Here is a 21,286-nt window from a genome sequence, read left to right as displayed (position 1 = left end):
TATTTTATTAAATGATGAGAGAATTGAACAAGTTGATAAGTTCGTATACCTTGGTAGCTTATTTACTAGGGACGGGAAGATAGATGAGCAATTAGATAGACGGATAAATGAAGGTAAGAAGGTTATTGGTAGAGCAGGTCCCATTATCAGAAGTAAAAGTATATCAAATAAAGCTAAAATGGCAATACATAATTCTATATTTGTACCGACTGTACTATACGGTAGCGAGGCATGGACTTATCAAGAAAAAGATAAGAGTAAAATTAACGCAATTGACATGAGGTTCATGCGCATAATAAGCGGGAAACCCCTAATGGACAATGTAAGTAACGAGATAATTCTAAAAGAATGTGGTGCAGATCAGACGCTAGTAGACACATGGGAAAGAAATCGGTTAAGATGGTTCGGACATGTTGAGACAATGCCAAATGAACGACTAACGAAACAAGTGTATCAAGGTAAAGTAAATGGCAGCGTGCCCAGAGGTAGACCGCGGAAAGAATGGTTAGAATGTGTGAATGAGATCCTACTTAGAAGAGACATAAGAAGTCACAGAAACACGAGAGCCTGCATGAAAAAATGCATGGATATAAAAGAAGCTAGAGAAGTATGCCAGGTCCGGAAAGTATGGCGACAAATAGTAAATAAAAAGAGTGTCAGTAGAATGAATTACGCCTGAAACAAAGATCTTGGCTATTAATGGATCCAAGTGGGGAACCTTACACAACGACTTCGTGAGGTTCTTCGCTTGGACTGATTGCTAGAGAGATTAATCAGCAACCTGGGTCGGAGCAGTGTTGCGGAACGAACGTGTTATTTACTTAAATAACACGAGAATTCTGGATCAATCTGAAAAATCTCTATCCCTCCACACACTACTCCTTTCCCCTGCCGAGTGAGTCACGCCTACCCCGAAAGGGAAATGGCTTAATGGTGTAATAATAATAATTGATGCTTCGTTCGCAAAGTACAATTGTGCGTTGAAATTGCTTGGCTTTGCCGTAAAAATGACACATCATCATGAAAATTTGTCACTTGCAGTGACTGTACAAACTATCTGTGTGTAACTAGCTGGTGTACTTAATACAATGCATATTTTGATTCGTTAGGTAGTAAAGTTTAGTTCTTAACTTTTTTGAAGTCTATAATAAGGAAGGAACTGGTTCAGAGAATATTAAACTAAGTTACATACTAAAGTTTTAATCACAGGCTCACAAAAAAAAGTTGTCTGCACAAGAGAAGTTTCTAGGCTACCCTTATGTATTTTGAGCCGCTAAATCCGAATATGGCCTCAAAATTTTTCCTACACGTCTCAGTTTTCCCCTAGATGCAGAGATTAGGGGGAAAACTATGGCTATTCTGGACATTAGTTTGATAATACCAGTATACATAAGAATAAACGTACTGGTGTCATATTCATATGTGTTGTGAATCTTGAAGATCAAATTCATACACAAAAATTCCTTGTGTGCTTACCGTTTCCCCTAGCTAGGATAAATCTACGGAAATTGAAGCTCTTGAGCATGCTATACTGACTTATAAATCAAAAAAGAAGAAAAATGCTACTTCCTCTGCATTTTTTTGCTCTAAATGTAAATTTGACCACTAAATTTTTCGAGCTTTTATCATTTTCCCCCTAGATGCGACATGTAGGGAAAAGCCTAGGGATTTTATGGTCACACAGGGCATACAAAAATTTCGCCTGCACGAAACAATTGACTAGGCTACCCTCATGGATTTGGAGCCGCTTAATCCAATACTGGCCTTAGAATTTCTCTTAAACTTCTCAGTTTGCCCCTAGATGCAGAAAATAGGCAAAAACCTAGGGTTATTCTGGACGATATTTTGATCATACCAGTATACGCGAAAATAGACAGATGGACCTTATTTTCTGAAGTGCCGTGACTTATAGAGACTTAATTTGTACACGAAAATTTTCTAGTGTCCCTTTTGTTTGCCCTAGATTGGTTAATTCTAGGGAAATTGAAGATCTTTCTCATATTATACCAATTTGTACGGGAAAAGTAACAAAAATGCAATATCCTTCGCAGATTTGCGTGATGAATCTAAATATGAACCCCAAATTTTTCGGGTTTGTTCCATTTTCTCTTTAGATGCAAAATGTAGGGAAAAGTCTCGGGAATTGTTGCTCCCACAGCCCACCAAAAAAGTTGTCTGCACGGGACAAGACTGATTTCGCCGCAAAACTGTTAAGGATCTTAGATTTTTGTTATTTTTCCCCGTGTAAATCTATATAATCCGACAAAGCCCTTCAATTTCCCTAGAATTACCCAAGCTAGGGAAAATAGAAGACACACTAAAGAATGTCTGTGTACACATGAACTCTCTAAAAAACGTTGCACTTAAGAATATAATATCGATGTGCCGATTTTCACGTATACTAGTATTAACAAAGTAACGTGCAAGTTATCCCGAGGGTTTTCCTTATTTTTTGCATTTTGGGGGAAAATTGAGACGTGTAGGAAAAATTCTGTGAGCAGATTTAGATTCAGCAGCTCAAAATCCATTAGGGTAGCCTAGTCACTTGTCGCATGCAGACAAATTTTTTGTATGGCATGTGTGACCAGAAATCCCTAAACTTTTCCCTATTTTTTGCATCAAGGGGATAACTGAGAGGTGTAGGATTAATTCTGAGGTCAGATTTCGATTCAGCGGCTCAAAATCCAGAAGGATAGCCTAGTACCTTGTCTCGTGCAGAAAAATATTTTGTATGGCCTGTGTGACGAGAAGATCCCTATGCTTTCCCTACTTTTTGCATATAGGAGAAAATTGAGACGCGTAGGATAAATTCTGAGGTCAGATTTCAATTCAGCGGCTCAAAATCCATAAGAGTAGCCTAGTCACTGGTCTCGTGCAGACAACTTTTTTTCGTGAACCTGTGTTATTGGTCTAATCTTCAATATGACTTCTCTTAAGGTACTCATTACAAATTTGTGTGATATTTTAATTCAAAACTCCGCGTTAAGTGACAAAAACATATGTGACCTACTGAATTATAACAAAGAAAATTATGTGAATGAAGAGGATCAACAAGCAATAGTGGAAGAAAAAATATTGCGCTATCTTATCCCTACTTTCAAAAAGAATTGGAGGTCTTCATTTTATAAGAAAAACTAATCTGAATTTGTTCAGAGTAAGTGGTTACTTACGAAATTGAGAATCTCTGTAAAAGCATGAGACACAGCCAAATACATATATTATTGAACTCACTTTATCAGTTCACTGAATATTTTTTTGAAACTAATCACTTTTTTTGTAAATAAAATATCGAGCTAAAAATTTGTAAAATGTATGAGGGTACAACCAAGTACGTTTAGGTACTTCATTTGGGTAGGAATTTCACTGACAATTATTTTTGACCAAATTACAACTGGGAGCCTTTTCACATATTTTTTCTGAACCTCCACATTTTTTGAACGTTTGAACTTTTTTATGCATAAAATATCGCCCTTAAACGTTGAGAAATACAAAAGCCAACAGAAAATTACGTTAAAGTACCAAATTTGATAATAAAGGGTGTAAAAAAATATTTCAACTAAATTTTATCCGACACGTTTTCGTGATGCGCACGAAAATCCGAACCGTTGCAGTCACTAGACGAGACTCGAACTGCTGGCTCGTCCTACGTTGCGAGTCCTTTGTTATATGCCGGATGAGATTTGAAAAATTTCGAACGTTCAAAAAATGTCGAGGTTCAGAAAAAATATTTGAAAAAGGATCCCAGTTTTAATTGGGTCGGATATCATTTTTAGTTAAGTTCCTACACAAATGAAGTACCTAAATGTACTATATTGTACTCTTATACATTTTTTAAAGTTTTAGCTCGATATTTTATTTACAAAAAAAGTTCTTAATTTCAAAAAAAAATGCAGTGAACTGATAAAGTTAGTTCGGTAATATAGGTATTTGGATGTGTCACATGCCCTTAAGCTTATCCAAGGTTGGTAGACGAGCTCAAGACGTCGAAGATTGCTCTAAATCAACCAAAAAGGAAGGTGAAAACAATTCAAGAAAGCTATTCTGAGATTAAAATGCAACATGCTCTTCTTAGTCAATTAAGAACCACTGTTAATATAGAAATGGCAAATAACATAAGTCAACGTTTAGATAATAGGGACGTAAATGACAATAAAGCGAGTACAACTAAATTCGCCGATGATGAAACTCTGGCACTGATTTAAGACGCCAAACTTTGTAAACACCAGTACGAAATCATTCGTTTGCAGGCAAAGGTAAAAATGCAAACATTTATGTTCCATATAAAGATCAGTCAGACGCAAAAAGATGTTATCCTCCTGCCTCATCAAAGTGTCATTATTAAATCACAAGAAATGTTAGATCTTACGGTAAATCGTTTGCTGGAGATTCCTAGCATTAAGGGACAAGTTCTAGAGAGACGTGTCAAATTTATGACACTTTCTCTAAAATACATTGCTGATAGGGCAACAGGCCAAAGCTCATATAAACAAAACTTCCAGATCGCTTGGAATCTGATGAAAAGATTTTCATTATTTCAATGGCACCCATTAGATAAGAATCAGAGTCTGAAGAGATTTTGGAAAATCCCCACCCAGGGCCTACAAAATTGTGCATAGCCTTACCATATGAATATGCTAAAGAAACATCTGATTTAACCAGATCTGTGATAGACCGCACAAAGGGAGAAACAAATCTTCTGTTGCCTACTAAAATTGCATTCAGCAGGTTTAGGTGTCCGGTAGATCATAAAATGCTATTAACTATGCTGGATAGTAAAGTAGTACAGAACCTTAGCAAAAAACCAAGTGCGGCAGCTTGCCACTTGTGCAAAGCAAACCCTTCAGAAATGAATGATCTAGCCAAAGTGAAACAGAAACATGTCATTTCCATGCATGTCTTACCTAAGATCAAATTGCAAACAGATTGATGCTTTTCTTGACCTGAAGGCTCTCGAGTTCCAGTTGTAGATTAAACACTCCGGAATTAACGTTAACATTAATTAGAATACGTTTACCAGGAAAACTATGTTTTTCATTAAATATCTATAATCATAATTTGTTTAAAAAATAAGGAAAAAACTATCAGAAGACAAATTTTTATTAACACACTTCACTGGCAAGATAGTTCGCAGAAAATTCGAAGAAAAAACGATCTTCGTTTGTCCATAAATGTCGATAAAAGCATTTATTCATATAAATTGCTTAAATAATATATAAAAAATATTGAATGATAAATTTGCATCACTAAACAACATTGCCAATTATATTTGAAGAAAATTAGCAACAAAAAGGAATAGGAGAAGAAACAATTCTTTTTTTCCCGTAAATGCTGATAATATAAATTTATTGTAAAGGCAAGCAATTTTAACGCGTAATAATACTTTGCGAGAGAACAATCCATGATTTTGGCTATCTGTTAATATAATTTGTTTATAAAAATTAACTTAACAACTCAACCATTTTTTCATTCTTGCATTTCTGCGCATCAAATTCAAGCGATATTGAGCACGGGAAACATTTTTTCAAGAAGATAAAATATAAAATTGTACAACCCAACCTTTTTTCCTCTTGTTTTATTAACATAAAAAGTTTAAATAAACAAACTTGAACGCTGAATTTTTGTAAAAAAAATTCCAAAATCGGTAATGAACGGCGCCCACAAGTTATTTTGAGAGTTTTTTTTCCTCTCACCCCACTGTGCGTCACCGGTGCGTCTTCACTACTAATGAGAACGCCAGTAGAAAGGAGGGAAAAGCAAGACTTAGCCGAATATCGAACCACCGTTTCTACGTTCGCTCTTCCCAGCTGACCAAAACTGTGTTCAAGACGCAATTTCTCCCGCTCTTTATATTCGTGTTCTATTAAGATCGAGTAAAGTTAAGACACTTTTTGCCACTCTCCACTCCATGGAAAATTCCTCCGACTATTCCAGAATAATCAAAGACGACATTTTTATTTATCAAGGAAAGTATAACTTCAATCGGCATGTAGTCATAATTTGCATTTTGAACAATCTCGAGATTTCAAGAAACTTTTATAAAAACATCACACGTGGTCGAGTTGGCAACTGCTTAAGTGGGCCCTTATATTTTAAGTGTATATTGAAGACAATTTAAATTAAAACATGATAGTTATATGAAATGAATACTTTTGTAGTACGAAATTCGCTTTGTTTTATAAGACTCGCTTTGTTTTAAACAGTCTGGTTTATAACAGTCAAAACCAGTGAAATTAATTATATTATGGATTTTCTTGCATGTACTTATGTGTGAAAATTGAGTCGAGTCTCCAGTCAAGCATTACCCTGAATTTAGGGAGCTTCTCATAAACTAGTAAACCCCAATTTTTTTGTACCTTTGCCCATTCCTCCCAGGGTACCATGTAGATTATTTGCTAGACATGCATCATGCATGACAATGTTTTTCAAGTGTTATTGTTGACATACGAAGAGGTAATCAAATACTGTGGAAAATATAACATTTCCTTGAAATAGTACAATTTTCCAAATAAAAATCAATACGATAAAATCAACAAACGACTCAAATATTTCGTGGACTATTGATTATTGTAGAATGGCGTGGCCATCATGCTAGGATAGTTGGACATGTCAGGAAGGTTATCATAGTTGGCACATTTTACATAGGAACGCATACACGAAATTTGACGTTAGAAATCCCGAGCCTGATGAAATCGATCTGATACACTTACCACAAATTTTGGATATTTCATTTTATTTCGCAAAACTGAAAGGTCGTCAATCGACAAAAGACTGGAACATGGCTGAGAAAATACATTCTATACTTGACAAATATTACTATTTGTAAATTTATGACTTGCATGTTACATTTAGAATATTTTCTCTAGAAACTCGTATCCATTCCCATGACGTCATGCTAAAATACTCAATTCAAACCAACTAAGAATTCCTGCTCTTCAGGCCTATTTTTCATTGGTCAGACACTGAAGCGGGCTATACCGTACAGGGGCGTGGAGGGGAGGTGAAGGAACTGCACAATTAGAAATAGCCCAGCATGGAGACTTGAAATAGGTAAGCCTTAAAATAGGTGCTTCTTGAAATAGACAAGAATTTATTTATCTCCTAGAGTTTTTAAATAGGCGTACTATATTAAAGTCTTCGGAGTTAGAAAAAAACGTTTTCATCACATCGGTCTTAGCAATGGAAGCGACAGCGTGTATTTGTTGTGTATCCGAAAATTGTAATACAATTTTTAAATCTTTCGCTTAAACGTGCTTCTTCTCCTTTGTATTCGTAGTTATTGCAGAATTTGATATGAAGGTCTTTGAAATGTCTTTTAGCTCAGTCGTATATTTTTCTAGCATTTGTATAGCGTAACTTTCGCGTTTTAATTTACCTTCAGATGTTTGGTAATGTCACAAAAAGATGAAAATCACTTGTGTTTTTGACCAATGCTTACCTCGAGAAGCTTCTTGTAAATCAATCGTGTGGTTTTCACCAAAATCTAATTGAACAAGAATTTGATCATCTAATAAACTATAATTCACACTATTGGTATACATACTTTGTCGTTTGGCAACAAAATCATGTCTAAGAAGTCGCTTCATATCTTCACTTAAGCTGTTGATAAATTTATCTACTGGGGTCACAAGAGTTTCTAAATCTGATCGATCCACGTTTAACTACTGTTTAATTTTGAAATCTTTAATAAAATTGTCGATGTAGGCTCTTTCTAAAAGAAGTTTAAGGTTCTCACCTCCGGGACAATTCGGAAATTCATTAAAATAACACACTATTTGTGCAGGACTACAAATATACTGGGCTATCGAATACTTGATGCTTGGAAATGATAAAGAATTAGACTTAAGACAATTGTTTTACAGGACTCTCGAGGTAAGTCCGGAATATATTTATATGGGTCTCCTCTATTATAGTTAAGCGGAAATCTTCAAAGAAAGGGTTGCGTATCATGTTTATGTGTTCCTTTTCTAAAACAGAGTGGATTTGAGTGATATAGCGCAACGGTGAGCCGAAAACAGGATGAAGAGCAGCTATCCTGGAGCTTCTACGTGCCGGAAAAACTCTCAATGAGATAATTGAATGGTTTGGATACAAAAAAACTCAAGTTTACGATATTAGCAAGAAGTTTCGAGATGTTATGGGTAAATTTGTAAAGCCTTGGATGGAAAAAGTGGCCGCTGTAAGAAAATACGTGTTTCAGCAGGACTCTGTACCAGCTCACAAGTCTAGAAAAACTCAGGCTTGGATGTACAGTAATATGCATTACCACTGGTCCCCAGATTTATGGCCATCGTATAGCCCAGACTGCAATCCTCTCGACTACTACGTGTGGGGCGTAGTTGAAGGAAAAGTTAACAAAAAATCTCACAACACAAAGGACGCTCTGAAGACCAAGATTGTGGAGGTGATGACAAACATGGACAAAATGGAGGAGAAACGAGCCTGTTCTCGATTTCGGTCCTGGATTGAGCGAATAGTTGAGGCTAAAGGCGGTTATACTGACGGCCTTGCATATTTCCACCAATAAGTATAAGTTTAGCGTTCTGATGGGGATTCCAGCCGCAAACGTTATGAGTACCACTTGTTCCAGCCAGAACGCACTCTTTCGTTTTGAATTCTGCAAACTTTGGAAATCCAATTGGTTCCCCAGGAAAATCGACCTTAAAAAGTGCATACAACTCGCAAATTACATAAAACTAATAGTTTTTAAACGTTTGTTTTCTCTCAATTTACTTTCACGGATACGCAACACTTTTTCTCTGGCGTTATGCGACTATTATCATCATGGTTATAAAAATCTTTCAAGCACAACACCCTTTTTCTGAAAAAGTTTTTCCCGCTTTTGTGTCTGGACAAGATAGAAACCCTTTTGAATTGATTCATTCTTTAGCTGTACAAGTCATGCGACAAAAGAATTGAAAATGGATTTAATATTTTTGATCATCCAACTGATTGGCAAAATATTAAAAATTGGTATTTGTCTTCTTTTGCTTAATTCAGCTTTTTCAAATTTTCCTTTAAATGAACTAAAATTGCGCCACTTTCATGAACAGGATTTTCATCAAAAAGTTTACAGCATATCGTTTCATTGTCACTTTTAGATAAAATATTACTGTCCACATCCATATCAATTTGATCTGAAAGTTCATCTTCCTAAATTTCGTTGACGTAAGAATCATGCTCCCTAGATGTATCAGAAGAGGGAATTTGGCCTTATCACAAATAAAATGTTTTTTAAAAATAAATTCAAAATTTTCGCGAATACTTTTTGGGAACAGGCCTAACATTTTTTTCAATATTACTGTGGTCAGATCTTCTAAAAAGGATTGTAACATATTTTAGTAATAGGCACTCTGGCAATGATCTATCCAGATAGGAATGGAATAAAAAAAACAATTATTTGAACTTGTTCCAGTAAAGAGAAAAAAATCATTGTGAGCAAGCTGTATCGCTAATGTGATGGTTACGCTAAATACGGTACATCCTAAAATGTGAGAGTAGAATTCTTTTGTTTTATACTAGCAGTCTCTAAATAAAACTTCCAGGACTTGTGGAGCACATAAATGGCTTCTTATGAAAAAACTAAAAAAAATCGGAGGACAAGTATTTGCAAAAACGCGGTTTTAGTTTTTTGAGTTTTCAAAAAAATGTGAATTTTTTTTTAAACATACATTTTTCATTTAAAAGTACATGTCAATACGAACAATTTCAGAGCTTAAAAAGTCAAATCGGTTAATTAGAACCGAAAACATGGAATAATAAAAAAAAAGTGAAAACAATTTTCGAACTATCATATCTCCGCCATTTTTTCGAATTTTCAAAAATAACTGATGGGAATTTTTCTTAACTGCTATATAACTGTATTCGCCGAGTTAAAGCCAAATCACATTTCATGAATAAAATTTTTAACACTGGATACGGACTCCACAAGCAGCCTAATCCTCCTTCCCAGGTTTTGGAATGAAGGTCCCTCTACCGACCGTCCATACCGATGACACATGTTTTAGAGTAACGTTTGCCCTAAATAATTTCGCCAGTGGAGACGAAAAAATCCATTCCTTTTTTTAAGCACTCTATGCCACCCACCCCTGGTGATTTAAAGGGACAGAAGGACCCTACAGCCCATTCCACCTTTTTTCTGTCCACGACCATGGAGGCGAAATTCCAGTCAGCCCTCTCGGACTCTTGGTCTGTCTCTTGTTTTAGTTTTTCAGTGTTTTCGATCCTTACTACCCCGAGGCGAGCTTCCGGGTATTTCGCTAGGCTCTTGTGAAGCCTCGCTTTTACCGAAATTGTTTTCGATTCCTCGTGGAAGTCCCTCCAGTCTTCCTGTTCCTACTTTCTTATATTTTAATTGTATTCATACTGAGCCACCTTATAGATGTCCCAGTTTGAAGGCAATTTAGTTGTATTTGCCCTGCTACACAACGTTCTTGTCTTTTTGTGGTGTTTCTCCAGGTGAGCATTTCTCCATTTTCTCCTTTCCTAATCTTAATAGCATGATCTAACTCATAAATGTTACCATAACTTGTGGGAAGTTCCACACACACCCACACACACACACAATATACATATAAGAATAATAACACAAATAATTTCTTTCGGTTTTGATTCCTCTAGAATCAAACCGAAGGACCTGTTACAAAGTCTCCGAACGCATTCTCGGATTGCGGATAGAGGGTGTCTGTGCAAAGGGTTTCTGCTGAATATGGTTACAAAAATTAATAGGCAGTCGCGGACAATTATCCAGGGGTGGTCCAGAAGGAACTGACTCCTAAGCAGAGGTGTGAAAACAATGCCGAAAGCTGAATAGCACCTAGGTGAGGTATCTAGAACGGTGACTCTGGGATATCGGGCGACCTCTCAGAGTACGCAGCCTTATCCTTGCATGCAGAGTCAATGCGATGGATGGTGTGTCCCTGAATGAGAGGGTTACATAGCACGATTGCATGCTCTGAGGAGCGAAAAACACCTAGAGCTATCGCACTTTTCGCATTAACGTCTGCGAAACCAAGCCGAACTGCTCCAAAAAAAGGGACTATGTACGCGAAGCGCCTACTCTGCTACAACGAGAACAAGCCGGCAACAGAGAAAGAGATGCGACACTAAGACCAACCGCGGGCAGGCATCCGATAGAGAAAGAGCGATGCTTTATGACCAGGAGAATCATCAAAATCAAGGTTTCTCTTAAGCCTAAACATCTGGCTAAAATGGATGACGAGCTTCATGGAAATTTTTCCGAAGAATCTGACCTCTAGGACATGATCAACGAAAATGTTTAAAAATATATATAAAATTCATACCGCACCGTCTTTTAACGTCTTATATCTAATTTAAGCCCATAAAACTTTTTAAATCTTCATGAGTTCTCTAGATACGACTAAAAATGTTCAAGCGTGCATAGACCGAATTTCAGTCGCTTTAGCAGCATGTCTGGCCATCTGCCATCAAAAAGCCGTAAGCATAATTTGGAAGATAATCGAATTTCATTCGACACATGTCACGGCTTTTTTTGAAGTGGAGCAGAGTGTTGAAAATATTAATTTTTGAAAATTGCGTCTACCTTCACTGATTCACTGGTATCAGTCACACGGCACGTTTCTCACCCAGCGACGCTGGCCTGGCTAAAAAATTTTTTTAAGTTTGTTCACTAAAACCAGCTGAATTTTCGTCCTTCCCATGATTTTTCGCATTAAAAACACCCACATGTTACCAAGCGTAACCACGGAAAGAATGAAGAAAAGAAATAAATAAAAGAAGAAGAAATTTAATCATTAATAATTTATAATATATATTTTTTCATAATAATAAACAATTATTAGAAATTATTGATTATGAATTTATGAATAATTAACTAAAATGGACAATAGGATAATGTACCCAATTGCTGGCAGTTTAAAGCAAACTTCAGGCTTTGAGAAAGAAATTAATGTCAAAAAATTGTACGCGTGATAAATGTAATAAGACTATGTACAGTGCTAATATAATAGGGTATCAAATTCTAAGCTTTATTTACCTCAATATATTTTAGAAACTGAAAAAATAATTAAAATGAGCTCATTAGCCTAAGAATGTAATTCTTGGCAGGGTTGACGCAATTCTTGGCGGGGATGGCCCCAATTATTGGCACCCTAGTCATATGAAGATGAAATAGTGAAGGAATCAGATTAAACTAAACTTTAATAATATCACTATTAAGTGAATAGTGAAGAGAAACATTGTTTATCAATTATTTTTCATTAATAAACAAATAGTCTGGCTTAAATTACTCAATAATCAGCATAAGTCTAGTCCAAATTTAGAGGTTATGATCCTCGGCTTCTTGTGACTGCTTCAGCAGAATTAGCAGAATCGATTTTTTTTCGAAAATTGATTTTCTTTTTTGTTAGTGTTTGCTTTATAGCCTGCTCTATCTTAATAGACTGATTTGTGGTTAAGTCTACATCGCTAAATTGCGAATTTACTCTTATTTCTGAATAACATATATCACTAAATATAATTACTTACTTAATTCTTTTAAGTACCGCTTTAGTAACTTACTTTAAAATATTGTTTTTACCTTTAATTCGGTCTTTGATTCTGAATTTTAAACAACAACATACGACCATAACCATACTTTTTCCGATTGCCAAGAATTGCATACAGTGGTTTAGATTGAAAATGCATTGGCACTTCCTATTATTTATTAAATAAATTATAGTTTATTCTTAGTTATTTTTTATTAACAATTTTAAGGTTTCCTCGAAATGTGCTGAAAAGAAAATAATCACTTCCATTAATTATAACGTTGCTAGGGCACATAAATTATTGTTTAGCATAAGATCTCTATTCTCTTATTATTTCGTAAAATCTAGAGAAGGGCGCCAACAATTGGGGGGGGGGGGGGGCAAGAATTGATGCTCATACCCTAGTAATGATTAGAATTTTAGTATTATGGAAAAAATGTTTAGCCCCACAGCTTACCCCACAGTAGCGGAGTCGTAAGCAGACACGCTCTAGTGAATCAGTGAAGGTAGCCGCAATTTTCAAAAATTAATATTTTCAAATCTGAGCTCCACTTACAAAAAAGGTGTACCACGAGCAGAATCAAATTCGATAATCTTTCAAATTATGCTCACGCGACCTCGAAATTGATCTTTAAATAAATATTAATTATCAAAGAATGTCCAAGAAAAGTAATTGAAGTCTTTAATTTGGACTAGGAGAAAGTACTTAATTTATGAACGATATTTAAATAATGAAATAATATATTAAATATAATATTACAATCATAAAAGCTGTGAGAAGTTAACGAGGTACAATCATTCCGAATTTAATTTGAAATGTCATGTATACTATTTAAAAACACAAGAGTACAAGTCACTATTTTTATACCTCTAGTAAGCTTCTTTATATACAATCAATGTCCTACTGCGTGTCGAGGAGATTAATATAGTATAGAAAATTTTCAATGTATAAGAAATTAAATATGCTTATTTGACTCACTGTCAAAGTGCTGAGCCTGTTCCATCAAAAATTGGCTACCTTGCTCCCATTGTCTCTCCAAAAGTTGATCTAGTGTTTGTGGCATTGCACCACTGGCTAATGCTCCAGCACTAGTTGCACTAGCATTTGCATTCGTGTTCGAAAACACTGAAGAAAACGATGTTGGTGTAGGTGCTGTCTGACTCGACCTTATCTAAAATTACAAATATGCAATGATCTCATTAATGTGATATAAAAATAAGAAAAAATAAATACAAAGTCTTGACATAGTTAATGACCGATTTTCAAGGTCATAAGGCTGTCACGAAGCCAATCGAAGCGTACTCTCCAAATGTTTTAAAGTTTTGGAGTCTGGCTTAGAAGCAACAAAATTCGAAATAAACATGTAATCTTATAGAGATAAAGTGAATCGGCGGTGGCACCATCAATGTTTTGCCTAATTCTGATGCAATAAATGATCAGAATTTAATGAAAATTGAAGACTATCTCTTAAAAGCTATATGAAAACCTTCTCCAAAGTAATTGTTGCAAGGTTAGGCCTTGCAGAAGCAATATCTCATTGTTCAAGCTGCCAACTGACCGGAGGAGGTCACTGTTGACCTTAAACTTTGGGAGACCGTGACTATCGACCATACCAAAATCGTCATTATTCTAAATCTCCGAGATCCAGGTCCAGGTCCACTGGTACAGCGCCTCGTGTTTAAGGCCCCTGCACCCCCTCCTTGACAGTTTCCACAGGTGCATTTCAGGCGGTGCTGGTTGTTGTTTTACCTGTATCTTGATGTCTGCGACCTTAACTCGCAGACATATAGCTGCACAGTTTGTGAAAATTCATTATCTTTCGACCGGAATGGTCGAAGGGATGTCTTTTTTGGAAGTTGTGCATGAATACTTGCAGAATATGGGGAAAATAGAGAAAAAGTGAAAAGAATGTGTGTCTCGGGACGCAAGGCAGAAGCGAAACTTCGAAATATTGTTAAAGTGGAATGAATTTTTGGGATTCAAGGAATTCAAGTAATCACAGAATTCTATAAATTTGTTGAATTCCATGAGTTTCGTGAATTTCTTAAATTCCGTGAATCCCACCCGAAGAAGTTAATTTTCAAAAAAAAAGGTTAACCTTAAAACTATGTCGCATGCTCAAAGAACAAAGCGATTGAATATGATATACGAAAGCTTTAAGGTCGGAATTATTTCTAAGTAATAAAATTTCACTATTTATGGTATTCAAGGTTATTCAATTCAAAAAGGTGGATCCAATATGGTGGACAAAATTCCTTAAATTAATCTGATATGGTCGATCATTACTACTTCGGGGTTTTTCGGGTCGCTGATTTTAATATGATGAAAAAAAAAATCACAATGAAAGATCAAACATGGCTGACAAACATTGTAAAACAAAACCGATATAGCTGAAAAATATACCACGGAGTCCTATGGTGTCTCTGATTTCGAATCCAAAGTCAAAATGTAAAAATTCCCCCAAGTCAAGTAAGTCATAGTCGTTAAGCCGTTTCAAGCGCGTCGACTTTTTACATGGGTGACTGTTTCAGATGCACGCCTAGGTCGTGTGACCCCTGCGTTTAACCAATATTGAGCGAGAAGTTTTACTCCGAGGATGACTGCGGACATTCGATGATATGGAATGTCTACATTCAAACTCGACAGATTTCAACACGATATCTCATTCTTTGTGGACGTAAGTTGGAAAAGAAAAGTACCGATATAGCTTCCAGTTTTTTCTCCGAAATTTTCTTTTTCAAAATTTCCACCGGAACAAAGCAGAGACATGCACTTTATTGCCTCCTATTTCATTCCCCAAACTTTCAGAGCGATACCTCATTTCCTTTAGACGTAAGTTGCGAAAAAAAAATTAACACCAGCTTTGGTCACGTGACCCTCTCGTCACATTGCCTTAATGTAAATATTCTCTATAGACAAATTACACATTTGGAAATTTGTTTATGAAAAGGCTTAGTTTATTACATGGCCTTAAATCACACATCAAAAGTGAGGAGGTTCATGAATGGCATTGGTTTTACTGGGATTTAAAATAAGCGCACAGTGCAATAGGATGAAATAGTGCTACTGGACTTGAATAAACTTATATGAACAATTGTAAACTATTGATCATCCAGCAGCACTAGATGCAAAAAATAAAAGCTCCTTCAATTTACAAAGAGTACCTTGAACATCGAGTAAAGCGGATTATGGAAAATCCCACCTTCTGCACTTATCCTTCCTATCTGTTAAACAATGTGTCATTGAAATCTAAGATCTGAAGACGAAAATATTTTACGTGATTGAATTCGCGGCAATAGCCGATGGTAATATCAGGGCTAAGGAGGAAGAAAATAGCGCGAATTTTTAGCTCATCTTGTATTTCTCATAATCGGTTGCCTTAGATCTATGAAAGATTCATTTCTCAGGTAACTCAACAAAATCCCGACTTGCCAGCGTCAGGCACAGTGCATCGCGAGCCAGATGCAAAAAGCTGTTCTTCTGGGATCACATCATCTGGTCCATCAACTCTGTTCCTCCTAACATTGTACAAAGGGTGGTAGCTCTAAAAAAGTATCCAGAGGTGAAACCTTCACCTCCAACTGTGCCGTCTACCGCGTAAGGTTATCCACGGGTAGAGACCCGACTTTAAGTAACAGTGTTGTGCGAAGTGTCTTGCGTAAATTTCCCGTTCTTTCTTATCTTCTAGGATAGAAGGAGCAGAAATGGATGATGTGCTCGTTCTAATAGCGTTGAAATTGGTAGATTTAAAGAACCATAATTGTAGTTTCTGGAGCCTCTAACTTCTCCATAGTAATCCCTAAATATGTTGATCTCTGGAATCTGAACTGTGTAGTTTACGAGAAGGCGGTCTCCCTGCTTAGCGACAATGGAAGTAATGATACTTGAGTACGCCTAAGACTCGCGAGCGAATGGCACAGTTTCAGTTAAAAATTAAAACCCTAAGACGTGCAGTGCGTAATTAGCTACATAACATCAAATAAAAAGTTCACTCCGAAAGTTACGGAACTTGCTCGAAGTTTACGGAAAGCAAATCACACGCTGAACAAGTGTCAACTATTGACCATCAAGCAGCACTAGACACAACAAATAAGAGCTCTTTCAACAGTCAAAGAGCGCCTTAAACAGCGAGTAAAGTGGGTTCATAGAAATTCCACCTTTCCTACTCATCCTTCCCGCCTGTTTAATAAAACATCATGTGCCGTTGAAAATTCGCCTCGTCGAGAAGAGATTCAGTTCTTCTGGGAACAAATATATGAAGTTACTCATAAGTTAAATGAAGACGTTTCAGATATCTCACTCTTTCGTAACCGATTCTATTGCAGCAGGATATGAACTTGCTGCAGATGCACTCTTGAATATTGCGCTGCGGTCGCGTGTGCTAGGACGGTGAGCATGAAACTCAGAGGCAAGGCTACTAACAATGATGCCCCAAGAAAGATGTCAGGCCACCATGCAGGTTTCGAATTCAAAGCGAGATTAGTCAAATAAGATCAAAACATCAGTTCAAGAACTAAGAACCTGAACGAAGTCATTATGTTAAACTGATGCTCACGGTCTTGTATTTTAGACTGCGACGATTTAAGAGAACGATGCGAGAAGAAATGACAAAAGGACTTTTTTGGCAGATGGCTAAAATAAGATTCAAAATTGTTGTGGTACTCATAGTTCAAGATAACTGAACACGACTCACAGTGGGAGGAATGCACTTTTTTCGTTCAAAAATTTCCAGAGCCTTCAATTTTAGTCCAATTAAAAATTATTTTTTTTCAAATTAAAGGTTATTAAATTATAAAAAGGTTAAACTGATCAGGAAAACTTTATATTATCTTATATGAATTTTTACGTACTCATAGAATACAAATAATTTGTTTACTATTCTATTTGTTATAAACAAATTTTATGAGAAAATTGACAAATAATCTTATTATCTGCAAAAAAAATTTGTTAAAAACAATTCTTGTGGCAAAATGTAAAAATTAAAATTTTTAAAAATTATAATTTCCTTCAATAGCCAGAATGCCTTCAGGTATTCCTTAAAATAATAAATATTCAATATATTGGATCAAATATAACAATTTAAATTTTTATAAACAAATTTAAATGCACTGGAAATTTTTTAAGCTATTGGAAAACAAAATTAAATCATGATTTTATCCCTCAATTTAAGAGAAAATGGCAGAGTTCAGCATTTATTAAAGCTTGTTTCGACAACAAGTTTGCAGGTTGGTTGAACACTATCCCCTCCTGGTGATGAGCTTCGTGAGGTCTCGGCGACTCCTGTAGACCGTTCGGAATTAAGACTACCGGCTCCTATCGATAATCCACTACACCACTAGGCAAATATCCGTTCAGAAGACCCGTTGAGAGCTCCAGAAGGGATTCGAAATTCTAAGTCTCAAAGAACAGTCAACTCTTCCCTAGGGAATAGGTGTTTCGATTAATAATATCGATTTTTTTGCAGAATCTAGCCGTTTTTTAACATAACAATAAGAATTACCTTAATAATCAAAGTATTATCCATCGTTTTCCACAAATTTTCTCCATCTTTCTGGTAATGCATGGATTCCTTCCCAAAAGAACTGTTCATTTTTTGAGTCCAACTATTCATCGAAATATTTCTCTGAAAGTTCGTGCTGCATCGATTGGAATAAGTGGTAGTCCAATGAGGCCAAGTCCGGTGAATAGGGCGGGTGGGGTACGATGTCCCATTTAATGTTTTGCATATAATTTTGGACTGGTTTCGCAATTACACAGAAAAGCCTTCTTTCCATGTATATTGCGCACTGGTTGTGACGCTGAAGGCTGGCCTGGGTCTACCCATGATTTTCTTCGATTTGGGTTGTCAAAATAGATCCACCTTTCGTCAACTGTCACAATTCGATGCAAGAAACCTTTTCTTTTCTGTGCTGCTAGCAGAATTTCACAAATGGTTTTTCACCTATCAATGTCTGTCTTTTAATTGATATGGAACCCATTCTCCTAACTTCTGGACATTTCCCAATGCGTGTAGACATTCAGAAATGGTGGATTGCGCAACATTTAATGCATTGCCCTTTGTTTCAACGTTTTCCTTAAGTCTTCATCCAATAAAGCTTGCAAATCTTCATTTTCAAACTTTTAGGGCTGACCTGGACGCTCAGTAATCTGAACACGTCAGTAATATGCTCTTTGCACAATGACAATCCAGAAAAAACTGGCCTTTGGTGACGTATGTGGAAATTTCAAAACGCCATAGACGCCATGCGTCTATACCAATAAACGTATTAATACCGCCATCTCTTAACAAAATCGACATTATTAACCGAAACACCTATTACTATCGGATGGGATCGACCGGTATAGAAGGGTTGACAGCTCATAGCTGAGAACGGACGAGTCCCAAATATAGAGATGAATAGAAATTCGTACGTTCGAAATGTTCGTTCAGAAAAGAACGGATTGAAATTCCTGTAGGAAGAGAAATCGACAGCGAAAGTTTAAGTAGTTCTTATTTATTATATCTTTCTCCCTAGGCAAGACTCAGAGAGATGGAGAAGTTCAAGCTTAATCGAGCTAGTTGATAGGCGGAATGAGTTGCGGAAAAAAAGGGGGGTGGGGATGAGGGGGCCCCAACCATCGCCCCCTCTCGTGAGATCCAATGCACGGGAGTGGGCGGCTGGCGCGGCTTCGCCGCGCCAGTCGCGCACTCGCGATGTATGATCTCCCCGAAGAATAATCGGACTGGAAGAAGTTGTTTTGTGTTACCCGTTTGGACATTGTTACACAATCCGAGAGAAATTTGACATAACTTGAATTAAGAATGACGTTAATTATATGTGGGAAAAAAGCCCGCAAGCGGAAAAAAACCACAAGATCTGATAATTTATTTTATGAGAGAAAAGTAAAGAAGAAGAGTGGGAAGGGGTAGAGGGGTCGAAGAATGAAATTCATTGTTAGACTTATTTCATGAGGAAGTCTTTTGGCATCGCGTGCTTGCGAAGCGGATCAAAATCATATTTCCCGAGAGAGGAGATATGTTTATAAGGTGGTAATGATGCTGATTCATAGAATTTAGTGGCGGCTTCTAGGGGTTTTAGTGATGCGCCTGAGAAATTTATTTTGTATAATCTGGATATGATTGATGTTACTTTTTGACGTACCACCCCAAATTGTACAGGCGTAGGATATGATTGGTCGGATAAACATTTTGTAAACTAGGATTCCATAATCAGGTTTAAGACTGGAGTGTTTATTAATAATAGGGCTTAAACGCGAGATAACCCCAAGAGCTTTCCCTTTAATTTCATGGATATGCTGCTTCCAATTAAGACGTTTATGGAGTTTACCGCCTAAATATTTTACGGAATTTTTCCATTCTATTGGTTCATTAAACATTTTTGGTGGATCTATTTTGGCAGTCTTTCTGACTGAAAAGAGAATTGATTCTGATTTTGTTACATTAATTTTTATTCTCCAAAGCTTAGGCCATGTCGCGATGATTTCAAAATCTTTGTTTAGTAATTTTAAGATTTTCAGGACTGACTAAGATGAGGTGAATAGTGCGGTGTCGTCTGCATATAATCCAATTGTAACTTCGGGGACCTCAGGAATGTCGTTGACGTAGATAATAAAGAATACCGGACCTAGGATGCTGCCTTGGGGCACTCCCGCTCGGATGGGTTTCTCTTTTGAGAGTGTCTGGCCTATTTTGACTGAGAATTTTCTGTTAGAAAGATAAGAGTTTATAAAGAGGATGAGTCCTCTTGGGAAATTGTAATTTATTAATTTTCTGAGCAGTCCTACATGCCAGACACTATCAAAGGCTTTTTCTGCATCGAGGAAAACAGCTCCAGGGTCTTTTCTTCGATTGAAATTTAAGCTAATGGCTTCGGTAAGCTTGAGCATCATGTGCTGCGTAGAGTGACCTTTTCTAAAACCATATTGTTGTGATTTAAGGATGCCGTTTTCCTCTAGGTGATAGTTTACACGAGTGAGTATTATTTTTTCAAAGATTTTGCTCATTGTATTAAGAAGACTAATGGGTCTGTAGCTGGTAGGATGATATGGATCCTTGCCTTTTTTCTGAAAGACTAGTATGTGAGCTATTTTCCATGAGTTAGGAAAGTAACTTAGTTGGATGCAGGTATTGAAGATATTAGCGAGAAGGGCGAGTTATTTTTTTGAAATTATCAGTGCTTGGGATTCTAAGAAAATCGGAGACAATTTGTTCACATTCCGCAATATGCTGAGAGTCGGACGGTTCGTTATGTGGGGCGAAGTTACTTTCATAATTTGCCGCTAGGAGATTTGCTTTATCGGTAGGAGAGAGCGCAAACGTTTGATCTGGTTGTTTGAGAGGAGGAATATTAGATCGCGGCTTCGTTAGGGCTTTAGTCATACGATAAATAGAGTTATCTTTAATTTGAAGTTTACCGACTTCTTTATTCCAATTTTTGCATCTGTGCTCTTGAACTTTGATTGCTATAGTTTTCCGAAGGTGGTTAATGATATTTTTAAGGATACAGCTTTTAGTTTTTTGGTGTGTACGGCAGAGTTTATTGCGAGTGTGGATAAGGTCTTCAATCTCAGGGCTGAGAGGTGGATCGTATTTGCTAATGGTAGTTTGAGGAACTGAGCTGTGAATGGCAGTTTTTATGCTCGAGGTGAGATTGGTTATGGCGTCGTGAATGTGGGAAGCGTTTGTCATTGAAGGTTCAAAGTTAACATGTGTTTCTAGGGCCATGTTGAATGCTTGCCAATTTGCTTTTGCGAAATTATAGCGAGGTGCGACAGGGGCTTT

General features: G+C 36.6%; 1 protein-coding gene across 2 annotated transcripts in view; it reads right to left on the bottom strand.

Annotated features, from left to right (window-relative positions):
* LOC117170229 (protein AF-10-like) overlaps nt 1-21,286 on the bottom strand; it is a 688,368-nt gene that overhangs the window by 83,342 nt on the left and 583,740 nt on the right. For both annotated transcript variants that reach the window (XM_033356851.1, XM_033356852.1), the window contains one exon: nt 13,483-13,675. In XM_033356851.1, coding sequence (XP_033212742.1) covers nt 13,483-13,675 — 193 coding nt within the window. The remainder of the gene's footprint in view (nt 1-13,482; nt 13,676-21,286) is intronic.

This window comes from Belonocnema kinseyi, chromosome 3 (assembly GCF_010883055.1).
Source record: "Belonocnema kinseyi isolate 2016_QV_RU_SX_M_011 chromosome 3, B_treatae_v1, whole genome shotgun sequence".
NCBI classification, from domain to species: domain Eukaryota; kingdom Metazoa; phylum Arthropoda; class Insecta; order Hymenoptera; family Cynipidae; genus Belonocnema; species Belonocnema kinseyi.
The sequence above is the reverse complement of the archived record's forward strand: the minus strand, read 5'-3'. Positions and strand labels throughout refer to the sequence as shown.